The following is a 12,225-nucleotide window of genomic DNA, read 5'->3' on the forward strand; positions in this document are numbered from 1 at the left end:
GGCCTGCCCATGCAAAATGGCGGCGCGGTCCATTTCGGCAGCGGGGATCGGCTGCCCACCCGTCGCCAAGTCAGTTGGGCCCACCCGCCCGTCAAGCGCAAAATTCAGCCCCTTATTTCTTCATTGCAACTTACTTTCCCACCTATTTTGGTGTCATCTCCAAATTTAGCTAAAGTACCTTCTATCCCTGAATCCAATTCATTAATATAGATTATAAATAATTGGGGCCCAAGGACCGAACCCTGTGGCACTCCACTAGTTACAGCTTGCCAACAAGAGAAAGACCCATTTATCCGGACTCTCTGCTTTCTGTTGGTTAGCCAATCCTCTATCCAAGCTAATATATTACCACTAACTCCGTGTGATCTTATCTTGTGTATTAATCTTTGGTGCAGTACCTTATCAAAGGCCTTTTGGAAGTCCAGATATATACATCTACAGGATCCCCATTATCCACTTTGCTTGTCACATCTTCAAAGAACTCTAGCAAATTAGTCAAACACTATTTACTCTTCATAAAACCATGCTGACTCTGATGGATTGCATTTTGACTTTCCAAATGCCCCATTACTGCTTCCTTAATAATGGATTCCAACAATTTCCCAACGACAGATGTTAAACTAACTGGTCTATAGTTTCCTACTTTCTGCCTCCCCCCTTTTTTTGAATAAGGGCGTTATATTAGCATTTTTCCAATCCACTGGAACCTTTCCAGAATCCAGGGAATTTTGGAATATTATAGCCAATGCATCCACTATTTCCGCTGCCACTTCCTTTAAGACTCTGGGATGTAGGCCATCAGGTCCTGGGGACTTGTCACCCTTTAATCCCAATAGTTTGCTCAGTACTTTTTCTCTAGTAATGGTGATTGTTCTAAGTTCCTCTTTCTCTGTACCCTCTGCACTACCTGTTACTATTGGGGTGGTACTAGTGTCCTCCACCGTGAAAACTGAGGCAAAATATTGATTAAGCGTCTCTGCCATTTTTGCGTTCCCCACTATTAACTCCCCAGTCTCACCCTCCAAGGGACCTACATTCACTTTAGCTACTCTCTTTCCTTTTATATACTTGTAGAAGCTTTTGCTATCAGTTTTTACATTTTGTGCTAGTTTTCTTTCATAACTTACCTTTGCTCTTTTTATTATTTTTTTATTAACCCTTTGTTGATCTTTAAAAGTTTCCCAATCTTCCAGCCTGCCACTGACCTTTGCAATTTGGTATGTCTTAGTTTTTGCCTTTATGTTATCTTTAACTTCCTTGATTAGCCATGGATGCTTTTTCCCCCTTTTACCATCTTTCTTCCTCTTTGGAATATATTTTACTTGGGAGGAATTGAATATCTCCTTAAATATCTGTCACTGATCATCAACTGACCTACCTTGTAGTCTTCCTGCCCAGTCCAGTAGGGCCAAATCTGCCCTCATGCCTATGTAGTTACCTTTGTTTAACTCCAGAACACTAGTGTGGGACTCAAGTTTCTCGCTCTCAAACTGAACTTGAAATTCTAGCATGCTATGATCACTCTTCCCTAGAGGATCCTTTACTATGAGATAATTAATTAATCCCATCTCGTTGCACAAAACCAAATCCAGAATAGCCTGCTCCCTGGTTGGTTCCACAACATATTGCTCCAAGAAACAATCTCTAATACACTCTATGAACTCTCCCTCGAGGCTACCCTTGCTAATTTGATTAGTCCAGTCTATATGCATATTAAAATCACCCATGGTTATTGCCATTCCTTTCTTACATGCTCCCAGTATTTCCTGGTTTATACTATGTCCTACTGCTAAACTACTGTTTGGGGACCTATAGATTACCCCCACCAGGGACTTCTTTCCCTTGCTATTTCTTATTTATAAGAAATATTATCATAAGAGCAGGAAGTTTTTCCCAAAGTTATGGTCAACAACCTCCCCTCAGCCAAAAACATCAAGAAAATATATTGACATGGCTCATTGCTGCTTCTGGGATATTGCTTACTCAGTTTGACTTCCGTGCCTACACAAGTCACTGTGACCAATGTATCAAGTGCTTTAAGACAATAAGGTGCTTCTTAAAAGCACGTTTCTATTTTTGCAAACTGACCTGCTGTTGTCCAAGAAAAGGGACCGCCTTGTTTGGATTTTAATTTGCTTGTTTTGCTTGAACTTAAGGAACACACTGTTCCCAGACTCATGTGACTTATTGACTGAGATGATAATTTAGTGTTAAGGACTGAATGCGATATAAGCAGAGCAATTGCTGGCTGCTTTCCAATAGGTTGTTAGGAGTGAAAACGATATATGGGCATGGATATGTACTGCAAATAAATACAAGAGTCAGCCTTTACTGTTCTTGTTTACACTGCAGCTTGTACAGAGTGGAATTGCAACAGATGGCAAACATCTATTGCTGAATAAATATTGCAACTTAAAAAATTTGAAGACTTTGGCTTCTGAGAACTGATGAGTATTTCCAATTATAGAAGCACGGTTTTAGTTCACTATTTCCTGCACGTGTGCTGAGGCACGTGTACATTTGCAGTGATCCAATATACTAACTCTTTTCTTCCTATTTTAAAACACCAGCTAATCTTATTCAAGTTGTAAAATTAATGGGCAGGGTTTTCCCCATAGGATTCAGAACCAAGCTGTCAAGCTCAATGATCTTGGTTGTGTCCAGGACACCTTGCAGCACAGTTTGTTCTGAAAGAAAATATTAGCTAAATGAAGCTCGTGGCAGCAGCAAAGCTCAAGTAGTCTCTGTCTGTTCTCATTTATCTTTCCCAGGCAGGCAGGAGGGCCATGTCTCATGGTCAGTGCCCACTCTTGTGTTTAAATCCCCCGGTAGATAAAGATGTTCTGACTTAGGGATTTTTCTGATAGCAGTATCAAGCTCCTCACAGAATCGGTCTTTCACCTCTGTAGTGAAGCACAGTGTTGGAGCACACATCATAATACTCATCCGGCCCTGTTTGAGTTGAGAGGCGGAGAGAGAGAACACATTGTGAACCAGTAGGGCTTTTTTTTTCAGAAAAATAGCTTTATTCTTTTATTGGATGTGTAATAGTCCATCTTCTTTTGTAAACTTTTTCCTGTTCCTCACCTGGGATTTCAGACTAAGAGGAAACTTTTCAAATTGGAAAAAAATGGTACATTTGATAATTCTGCCTAGCATTGCATGAGGTGTGAAGACTATATTCTCAAACAAGAACAGAAAATGCTGGAAACACTCTTCAGAGCTCAGAAGAAGGGCCATATGAACTCGAAACGTTAACTCTGTTTCTCTCTCCACAGATGCTGCCAGACCTGCTGAGCTTTTCCAGAATTTTCTGTTTTTGTTTCAGGTTTCCAGCATCCGCAGTATCTTGCTTTTATACTATATTCTCAATCTTGTTTGATTTTGAAAATGATTTTTACCTTTTAGTATAATAGATTTCTGAAATTAATGTCTCTGACTGTGATTTAGATGCAGATTGGAGTCAGGAACTGAGACAACGGATTAATATTTGTTATAATTCATATAACTTTTGTAGATTAACTAAATGAGAAATGTAGACTACACTGTAATAAGGATTTGCACACTAGTAACTGAGTCAGCCAATGGTGAGACTCAGAATCTGAACTATCACTTTTAAATTCTCTGTGAACTTGAAAGCAGAAGTCTTAATTACTTTCAGAGCTACTCTTTAAAAACTGAGTTTCCTTCCAGTTTATGACCTTCCCACAATGTGAATCTGGTCAGATGTTTTACTTAAAAGACCAGAGAAGGAAGAAACTTAACCTCGGAGATGATTAGCCTCCACATAACCTATGTCTGTGTATTTGAGTGAATTATTGAGTTAAATTGATGTCCCAATGATCTTCACAATATAAATGAAACGAAAATTGGCGGGGTGGTAAATAGTGAGGAGGATATAGACGGGTTGGTCAGATGGGCTGATCAGTGGCAAATGGAATTTAATCCGGATAAGTGTGAGGTGATGCACTTGGGCAGGACAAACAAGGTACAGGAATGAATGGTAGGACCCTGGGAAATACCGTGGATCAGAGGGACCTTGGTATGCATGCCGACCGGTCCCTTAAGGTAGTGGGACAGGTAGATAAGGTGGTTAAGAAGGCATATGGGATATTTGCCTTTATTAGCCAAGGCATAAAATATAAGAGCAGGGAAGTTATGCAGGAACTGTATAAAATGCTGGTTAAGCCACAGCTAGGGTATTGCGTGCAGTTCTGGAATCCGCATTATAGGAAGGATGCGATTGCACTAGAGGGAGAGTGCAAAGGAGATTTACCAGGATGTTGCCTGGGCTAGAGAGTTTTAGTTATGAGGAGAGATTGGATAGACGGGTTATTTTCCCTGGAGCAGAGGAGATTGAGGGGGGACATGATTGAGGTGTATAAAATCATGAGGGGCATAGATAGGGCAGACAGGAAGGAACTTTTCCCTTTGGTGGAGGGATCAATAACCAGGGGGTATAGATTTAAGGTAAGGGGCAGGAGGTTTAGAGGGGATGTGAGGAAGAATATTTTCACTCAGAGGGTGATGGGAATCTTGAACTCACTGCCTGAAAGGGTGGTAGAGGCAGAAACCCTCATAACATTTAAGAAGTATTTGGATGTGCATTTGCGATGCCATGGCGTACAAGGCTATGGGCCTAGTGCTGGAAAATGGGATTAGAATAGTTAGGTACTTGTTTGACTGGCACAGACTCGATGGGCTGAAGGGCCTTTTTCTGTGCTGTAGACCTCTATTTGTAGGGGGGTTCTAGCATCAAAAGAAGCGAGTTCCTTACAACAAAGCCTATACCTTGCTCATGTGTTACTCCTGAACTCTTCCCCTGCCAGATGAATGTGTAATGTTTTTCTTTCAGCGATCCACTCTTGGCAAGCCTGGTCTCTTGTACAGGAGCCATGTCAATGTTCAGCCTATCAAGTTCCATGTCGATCATGGCTGTCTTGCATAACTGCAAGACATTTGTCAATCCCGTGCACATGGTCCTGAAGTTCAAGCCCGCTAATCAAAGGTTTGGCATCTTTTTGTTTCGTTTCATTTGTTTGCCTGGTGCATTAGAGTCCGTCTATTTGCTGAGTCGAGACTCTAAGCTCCCAGCACCCATTGAAGCAGAATGACTTGGTGGGTCAGCATCCTAGTCATCAGGGGCTGCCCAACTTAAGGTGGGCGGTGGCTGACCAGTGGGATACGATGGTCCCTCCCACTGTTTAAGACAGCACGTAGCACCCATCCTCTTTGCCATTCGAATTGGGCTGTCGCTTGTAACTGCTATCGCCTATGTTGTGTTAATACTCTGCAGCAAAACTGGAGTGTCCCCTCCGAGGTGCATGCCCGAGAAGAGTTTATGGAGACGCTGGGCTGCCAAAACATCAGGGTTCCCACTCTCAATCCCCCATGTTGAGACCAAAGGAGTGCAAAGCGCTATGTTTGGCAACGGCTTGGTTGCAGGAGTTGCCAGAAAGCCGACATATTTAGATATTCACCACCTTTGCATTCTGCTCTAGATTTTTTTCTCAGATTTAACTCCCTTAGCCTTCAACTCTCCTGAGGTATCCACAGCTGGGAGTTTTATTCATAAGTGCCAAGGCTTGTCCACATATCGGTGCGCTTGCACAATGTATGTCTGGGGGCCAAACCTCCTCTGATTTTCTTAGCCTGGAGCCACGAGAGCCCCAGCTTCCACGTGTTGCAATGAGGAGGCACAGCTGAGGACTTGCTGATGGAGAGGCTGTGTACTGACAGGGAGAGATTGCACATTTGGCTCTCTTTTTCGCACTGCTGCTAGCCAGCAATGTAGGCTGAAAATGAGAAACAAGCTAGTGCACAAAAGCAGAAAGCATATTAAATCTCTTCGCCCACACACTAGATGTAGTCAGATAGGATTCTATTTAAATACACATCATGTTTCCTTACAGAGACAAAAGGCAATTGCTGGTTAATCTGTTAGTTCAGCTGCTTCATAGCTTTATAAAAGTGATCTGATTTGTATTTCAATTACATTTCATCTCTCACTTTCTACACTGAGCAAAGTGATTTCAGTTTGCACCTGAGCTTCCTTTGGCCCCTCTCTTGAATTCGCCATGACTTGTTCTCTCTAAACCTATCAAATACTCCTACTCATATCCATGGTAATCTCCCATGACCTTGCTGGTGTATGGTCTTCATCATTGACAAAATAATCTCTAACCACTACTTTGTATCATTCACAATGGGCAACACCTTACCCCTCCTTACCATAGTTCTGTCTGATCCTGGAAATCACTTCGAGGCTAGAAGAGACCACTCTTTCCAATATCCACCCTGTACTTCTATAACACCTAATTGAGCATCTATGCATGATGCCTCAAGGGGGTCTATTGTGGGAATCTCCACAGCAGATCTACAAAATGCTGCCACGTGCTCTTGGGTGGAAATAGCTGCTATCCACCAGTTAACTCCAAGTTCAAATTGAAGATTCTTTTAGTTACCATACCACTTGTTTCGCATTGTCAGATGCCATTCCTAGTATCTGCACTTGTGTTTTATGCTGTGCTAACATCCATCTTTAAAAAATGGGACCTGTGAGGCTGGGCTTTTATGTGGAAGTGATGGCTTCACCCACCAGTCAGAAAGCTGGGGACAAACATGCCTCTGTTAGCCGTGGAATTTTACTTTAACCTGGCAATTAATTGCCTGCTATTGCCTGGGGCAGGGTATTCCACCTCCAAGAGCTTCCAGCCAATCAAAGGGCCAGAAATTCTTCAGTTCCAGGTGTTGTAAGGTGTTGCGCTTATTGCGGTATGCCTTATTAATGTATTCATAGTCTTAGATAGTTTAACACTAAGTATTTATTAACTAATAGAAACTATATACATAGGTACAGTAAAGGTCCAAGCCAGGAGCTGCCTCCATGCTTGCTTCTACACATGGCTCTGTCCAACATTGCACTGACTCCTAGATGTGGGTCATATGTTTTCTTACATCACTGTGTGGGCAGTACTGTACTCAGTCCCATTTTAACTCTTTTTGTGCGAGACCCTTATACTACACCCCCCTCAAGTCTTTACCTAACGTATTTATAAGTTATCCTAGTTTATCTCATGTATTTACATCATTACTATTACCTCATCTTCCCCCATCAAGTCTCTGAGAACATAGGTTCAGGCAGTCTGGAGGCCTTATAACCATTCCATATTTTGTTCTCACTACTGTTGGAGAACTGGTAGGCTCTGTCGCTGTAGGTAAACTTAGTTGAATTGGAGGTTGTTCTGGCATCTGGTTTATTTTCATCTGCCTTTTCCTTTCTTTGGCATTGAATCGCTCTTTATCTATAGTGATAGATGACAATTGGTTTATCCTGATTTTAAGGGGCAGGTGAACTCTGGGTTCATCTCTATAGTGTTTATCTATTTTCTTCCTTCGTGTGGCTTGTTGTGACTGCCACCATACCTTAATGGTTTCAGAATCATGCCTATGACTGGAAGTTGGATTCCTCCGGGCCTATGGGTGTGCCTATTGTTCATAACCAGAGGTGTCTCAGCCATGGTTCTTTATCCAAGATGGCTCTTCCTATTGTGAAGGTGTAGCTTGGTAGTAAGCTCATCTTTGCGTTTGGCTGTGTGGTGTGTTGTCATCAGTGGATGGCTGCTACTGGGTCCCAGCATCATTTGTGACACTGTCATGCTGGCTGGGATTTGCAGTGTCTGCTCTGTGATGTTAGGATTTGTCTCTCTAACTGATGTCAGAGCTGGAGGCTTAGGTTCTTCTCGTTGCCAGTTCCTGTCTTGACTGTCATCTACTCGGGGTGTTCTGATAACCATCTGAGTGTTTGGCTGGTCTGACCAATGGGGGGCTTCTGGCACCTGTAACAAAAGTGGACAAACCTCTGCAAAGAGAGAAAACAATGCAGAGCTGAAGTCCCAGTCAAGAGAATCTTTCTTGTTGGAGCTGTTCGGAACTTGCAGTTCTGTATAATTTATGATAGTGGTTGCCTTGACACCTTCTGCCATTTTGAGGAGATTCAGGGCTACACAGGAATCTCTGCTCAGGAGAGAAAAAGACTGGTTATGGATGACATACGTCAGTGCGAAGATTTGTTTGCCACCATACTTTAGTGGTTCCAGAATCATGCCTGTGACTGGAAGTCGGAATCCTCCGGGCCCATAACATGGTGTGCCTGTTGTTCATAACCAGAGGTCTCTCAGCCATGGTTCATTGTCCAATAGTACTGTAACACTGGCTCCTGTGTCCAAGTTAACGTTTGTGAGATGGCCTTTAACCGAGATGTCAGCATTCCGGAATGAAAATCCAGGATCTTTGACCCAAGAAGCATGGTTGTGTGTCCTCTTGGTGTGCTGTCTCAACCTCGTGAATCCTCTTGGAATCTTCTGTGTGTTTTGGTGTTTTAGCTTTGCGCAGCTTCCCGCAGTGTCCTATTCGGTTACATTGAAAGCACTGGGCTAAAATTGATCATGCCTGTGGGGGAACTTTGCTCCACAGCGCTGGCATGGTTGCTCTACTGGTCAGTTAAGGTGTTGCTTCCCCTGGCCTATAGTGTCGCTGTTTCTGTGCTGTTTCACTAACTGGACAGTGGAATTTACTTTGTACCACAGTTTTCTTTCTCCCTTTAATATGGATCTGTGCTGCAAATGGATTTCAGATTGCCTGACAATATTGGATGGCTTTCTCAAGGTTTAGATCTCCCTTCACTTGAAGCATGTCTGAGAGTGTGTCGTCCGCCACTCCTACAACTATTCTATTGTATTAGCCCAGATTTCAGGTCACCATAATCACAGCCTTCAGCCATTCTGTACAGATCGTCAATGAAGGAGTCGCCAGTTTCCCCTGGCTGTTGGACACGTTTATCAAATTTAGCCTTTTCAAGGATTTTGTTACTTCTGTGGTTAAACTAAGCGTTGAATGATTTTAAAACTTCATTGAATTTTGCAGAAGATTCATTTGATTCCTTGTCTAGCTATTATATTGTCAGCTGTTGGGCCCACCAAATAAAGCAATGTGTTAACTTAATTAATAACTTAATAATGTATTACATTATTTTTCAAATTTTAAAATGTCTATATATTGTTGACACCTAGCATCAGCTTCACTTTATGCTAACTGGTAAGTATCGTATTTTTCTGCCAATATATCGATATATTAAATGAAAACACCAAGCAGATTGTATAAAAAATGTAGGATGACCTTGGATAGATGAATAAAAGAAATATATTATATATATGATATCTCTTTAAGGTGTTGAACCTCATGGTTTCTATTCTATTCACTATCTCTGATTAAGATTTTTAAAAATTTGTTCATGAGATGTGTCGCTGGCTAGGCCAGCATTTATTGCCCATCCCTTATTACCCTTTAGAAGGTGGTGGTGAGCCACCTTATTGAACTGCTGCAGCCCCTCTGATGTAGGTACACCTACAGTGCTGTTAGGAAGGGTGTTCCAAGATTTTGACCCAGCAACATTTAAGGAATGGTGAGATAGTTCCAAGTTGGGATGATGTGAGGCTTGGATGGAAACTTGCAGGTAGGTGGTGGTGTTCCCATGCCTCTGCTGCCCTTGTCCTTCTAGATGGTAGAAGTCATGGGTTTGGAAAGTGCTGTCAAAGGAACCTTGGTGAGTTGCTCATTGCATCTTGTAGATGATACACACTGCTGTCGCTGTACATCAGTGGTGGAGGGACTGAATGTTGAAGGTGGTGGAAGGGGTGCCGATCAAGTGTGCTGCATTTGTCTTGGGTTGTGTTGAATTTCTTGATATTGTTGGAGCTGCAATCATCCAGGCAAGTGGAGAGTATTCCATCACACTCCTGACTTGTGTCTTGTAGAGGGTGGACAGGCTTTGCGGAGTCAAGAGGTGAGTTTCTTGCCACAGAATTCCCAGCCTCTGACCTGCTCTTGAAGCTACAGCATTTATATGGTCATCCAGTTAATTTTCTGGTAAATGGTAATCTCCAGGATGTTAATGGTGAGAGATTCAATGATGGTAATGACGTTGAATATTATGGGAGACGGTTAGATTCGCTTTCTAGTTGGAAATGGCCATTGCCTGCCATTTGTGTGCTACAGGCGTTACTTGCCACTTATCAGCCCAAGCCTGAATGTCATCCAGGTCTTGTTACATATGGATGTGGACTGCTTATAAGCAGATAACTTGCTTCCCTAAATAGGTTTTGGTTGATTTTCTTTTTTGATTACTTACATCGACAACTAGAAGGTTCAGATGTTCTGGGTCGCGGAATTCATGATATGCATTGTTTCTGTTAAATCTGGCAGGACAAAGAACAGGTTCTGAAATTGGTTTCCCACAGATATGGAAAGCTCCATCTGGCAGCCTCACTTAGAGAATTGCCCAGCTCAAATTTGATTAAGTTTTGAATTTAAACTCCACCTCCCTGGTTAGGAGTGGGATATTCAAAAATCCATGATTTTTGCTGACACTAAAAGCTGGGTGATAAACATGTTACATGTAAATAAAGTAATTCCATTTTTACATCTTGAGATTAGGAGTTTAGTAAAGCGAGTTGTTTGGAATTAAGTCAGATTGTTGTCAGGCAATTACAACTGAGATGTAATCTGCAACAACCTGTAGTTAGGGGGACTAGTCTTTACCTTCTGGTGTCAGGTTTTTGTGATCTTAAGGGAGCTGCCTTTAAAATTGTCTATAATTCTATTAAATGTTGCTAAAGAATAAAATCAACAATTATATAGCATGATCATCATTACTCTGCTAAACCACTGCTGATACTCTTTACTTTGCCACTTATCAGCCCGAGCCTGAATGTCATCCAGGTCTTGTTACATATGGATGTGGACTGCTTATAAGCAGATAACTTGCTTCCCTAAATAGGTTTTGGTTGATTTTCTTTTTTGATTACTTACATCGACAACTAGAAGGTTCAGATGTTCTGGGTCGCGGAATTCATGATATGCATTGTTTCTGTTAAATCTGGTTTACTGATAGATCAACAAGGAATAAAATAAAAGCAATTGCTATAACACATTATTTGTTATTACATTTTGATAAATACAATGTTAAGGTAAAATGTATAATACTATTGCATGCTTGTAATACATTTTAAAATGTTAATTAGTGTAATTTTCCTTTTAATAGTCAAGCAAAATGTATCATTAAAATGTTGCATGCTACAATGTAACTTTTTAACAATTTTCTTAGTGTTTCTGAAGTTTTGTGATAATTACAAGTTTTTGAACAATTTGTTATTTTCTCACTGAAAGGTCACTGCTACTTTGAGAAACTTGGCAGACCTGCCTCAGTCCCGGCCCAGATTCCTAAGCACTGGAGCACTATTGGAACTATGTGTGGTACTGGAACAACACGTAAATGATAAAGACATCTGTACAAATGTAGCCAGAATATTCAGGTAAAAGGGTAAAAGTATTCATGGCAATCGTTAGAGCCTTCAAATAATCTGATTCACAAATTATCTTGGAACTGAGTTCCATTTTACTTTAACCATTACAGAACAGTGACAGTGCTTATATATTCCAGTGAATTAGAACTAATATGTCTAGATTAGAAACTGCACCATTATTTTTGGTAATTCAAAAGAACTCAAGAAAGATTTCAGGCACAAAGACCGAAATCTTCTGCTTAATTTAAATTCATGTCCAAGTCAATTTTGAATGTTTTGGTACAAAAGCAAAATAGTACGGATGCTGGAAATCTGAAATAAAAGCAGAAAATACTGGAAATAATCTATAGGTCTGACAGCATCTGTGGAGAGAGAAACAGAGTTAACAGGCTAGAAATTCAGTCATGTGGCACTACAGAGGCCTACCACAGCTTCCCGGGGGCATGATGCACCATCAGATGCTTTCTGCATGGCCCGTGCAGCATTGTAGCAGAAGTGCGCCCACAGGTGCATCCCTCGCATCTGCTGGAAGGCTTTGAGTTCGCACTATTCTGAGGCCACACAGCCAAATTTTTACCGTGCCTTGGGTACATAGGACTTCTTCACCCCTCAAAGATCCAGCCTCAGACTGCAAGGCAGGCCCTCCACCAGCTTCCCTAAAAAGACATACTCCCAAATTGAAGGTACAGTAATTTTTGACAACTTCTTCTATTGCAAAGTGAAATACTCTGGAGTGCTTCTTTAGGATTTTCCTGTTGATCTCCTTGATTAGCTGAATTCTTATAGGGAGGACTGATGAGTAGATGACAAAGGCAGCAGCAGATGGAGGGACAGCAGTGCCTCTGCCTCTGCAGGATGGCAG

At 41.6% G+C, this 12,225-nt stretch overlaps 1 protein-coding gene across 9 annotated transcripts in view; it reads left to right on the plus strand.

The window, feature by feature from the left end:
* The window catches only part of armc2 (armadillo repeat containing 2), a 208,248-nt gene that overhangs the window by 139,929 nt on the left and 56,094 nt on the right, over positions 1–12,225 (plus strand). For all 9 annotated transcript variants that reach the window (XM_078542539.1, XM_078542541.1, XM_078542543.1 and 6 more), the window contains exon 11: positions 11,227–11,372. In XM_078542539.1, coding sequence (XP_078398665.1) covers positions 11,227–11,372 — 146 coding nt within the window. The remainder of the gene's footprint in view (positions 1–11,226; positions 11,373–12,225) is intronic.

The sequence above is a fragment of the Cetorhinus maximus genome, chromosome 5 (genome assembly GCF_964194155.1).
Source record: "Cetorhinus maximus chromosome 5, sCetMax3.hap1.1, whole genome shotgun sequence".
Classification (NCBI taxonomy): Eukaryota; Metazoa; Chordata; class Chondrichthyes; order Lamniformes; family Cetorhinidae; genus Cetorhinus; species Cetorhinus maximus.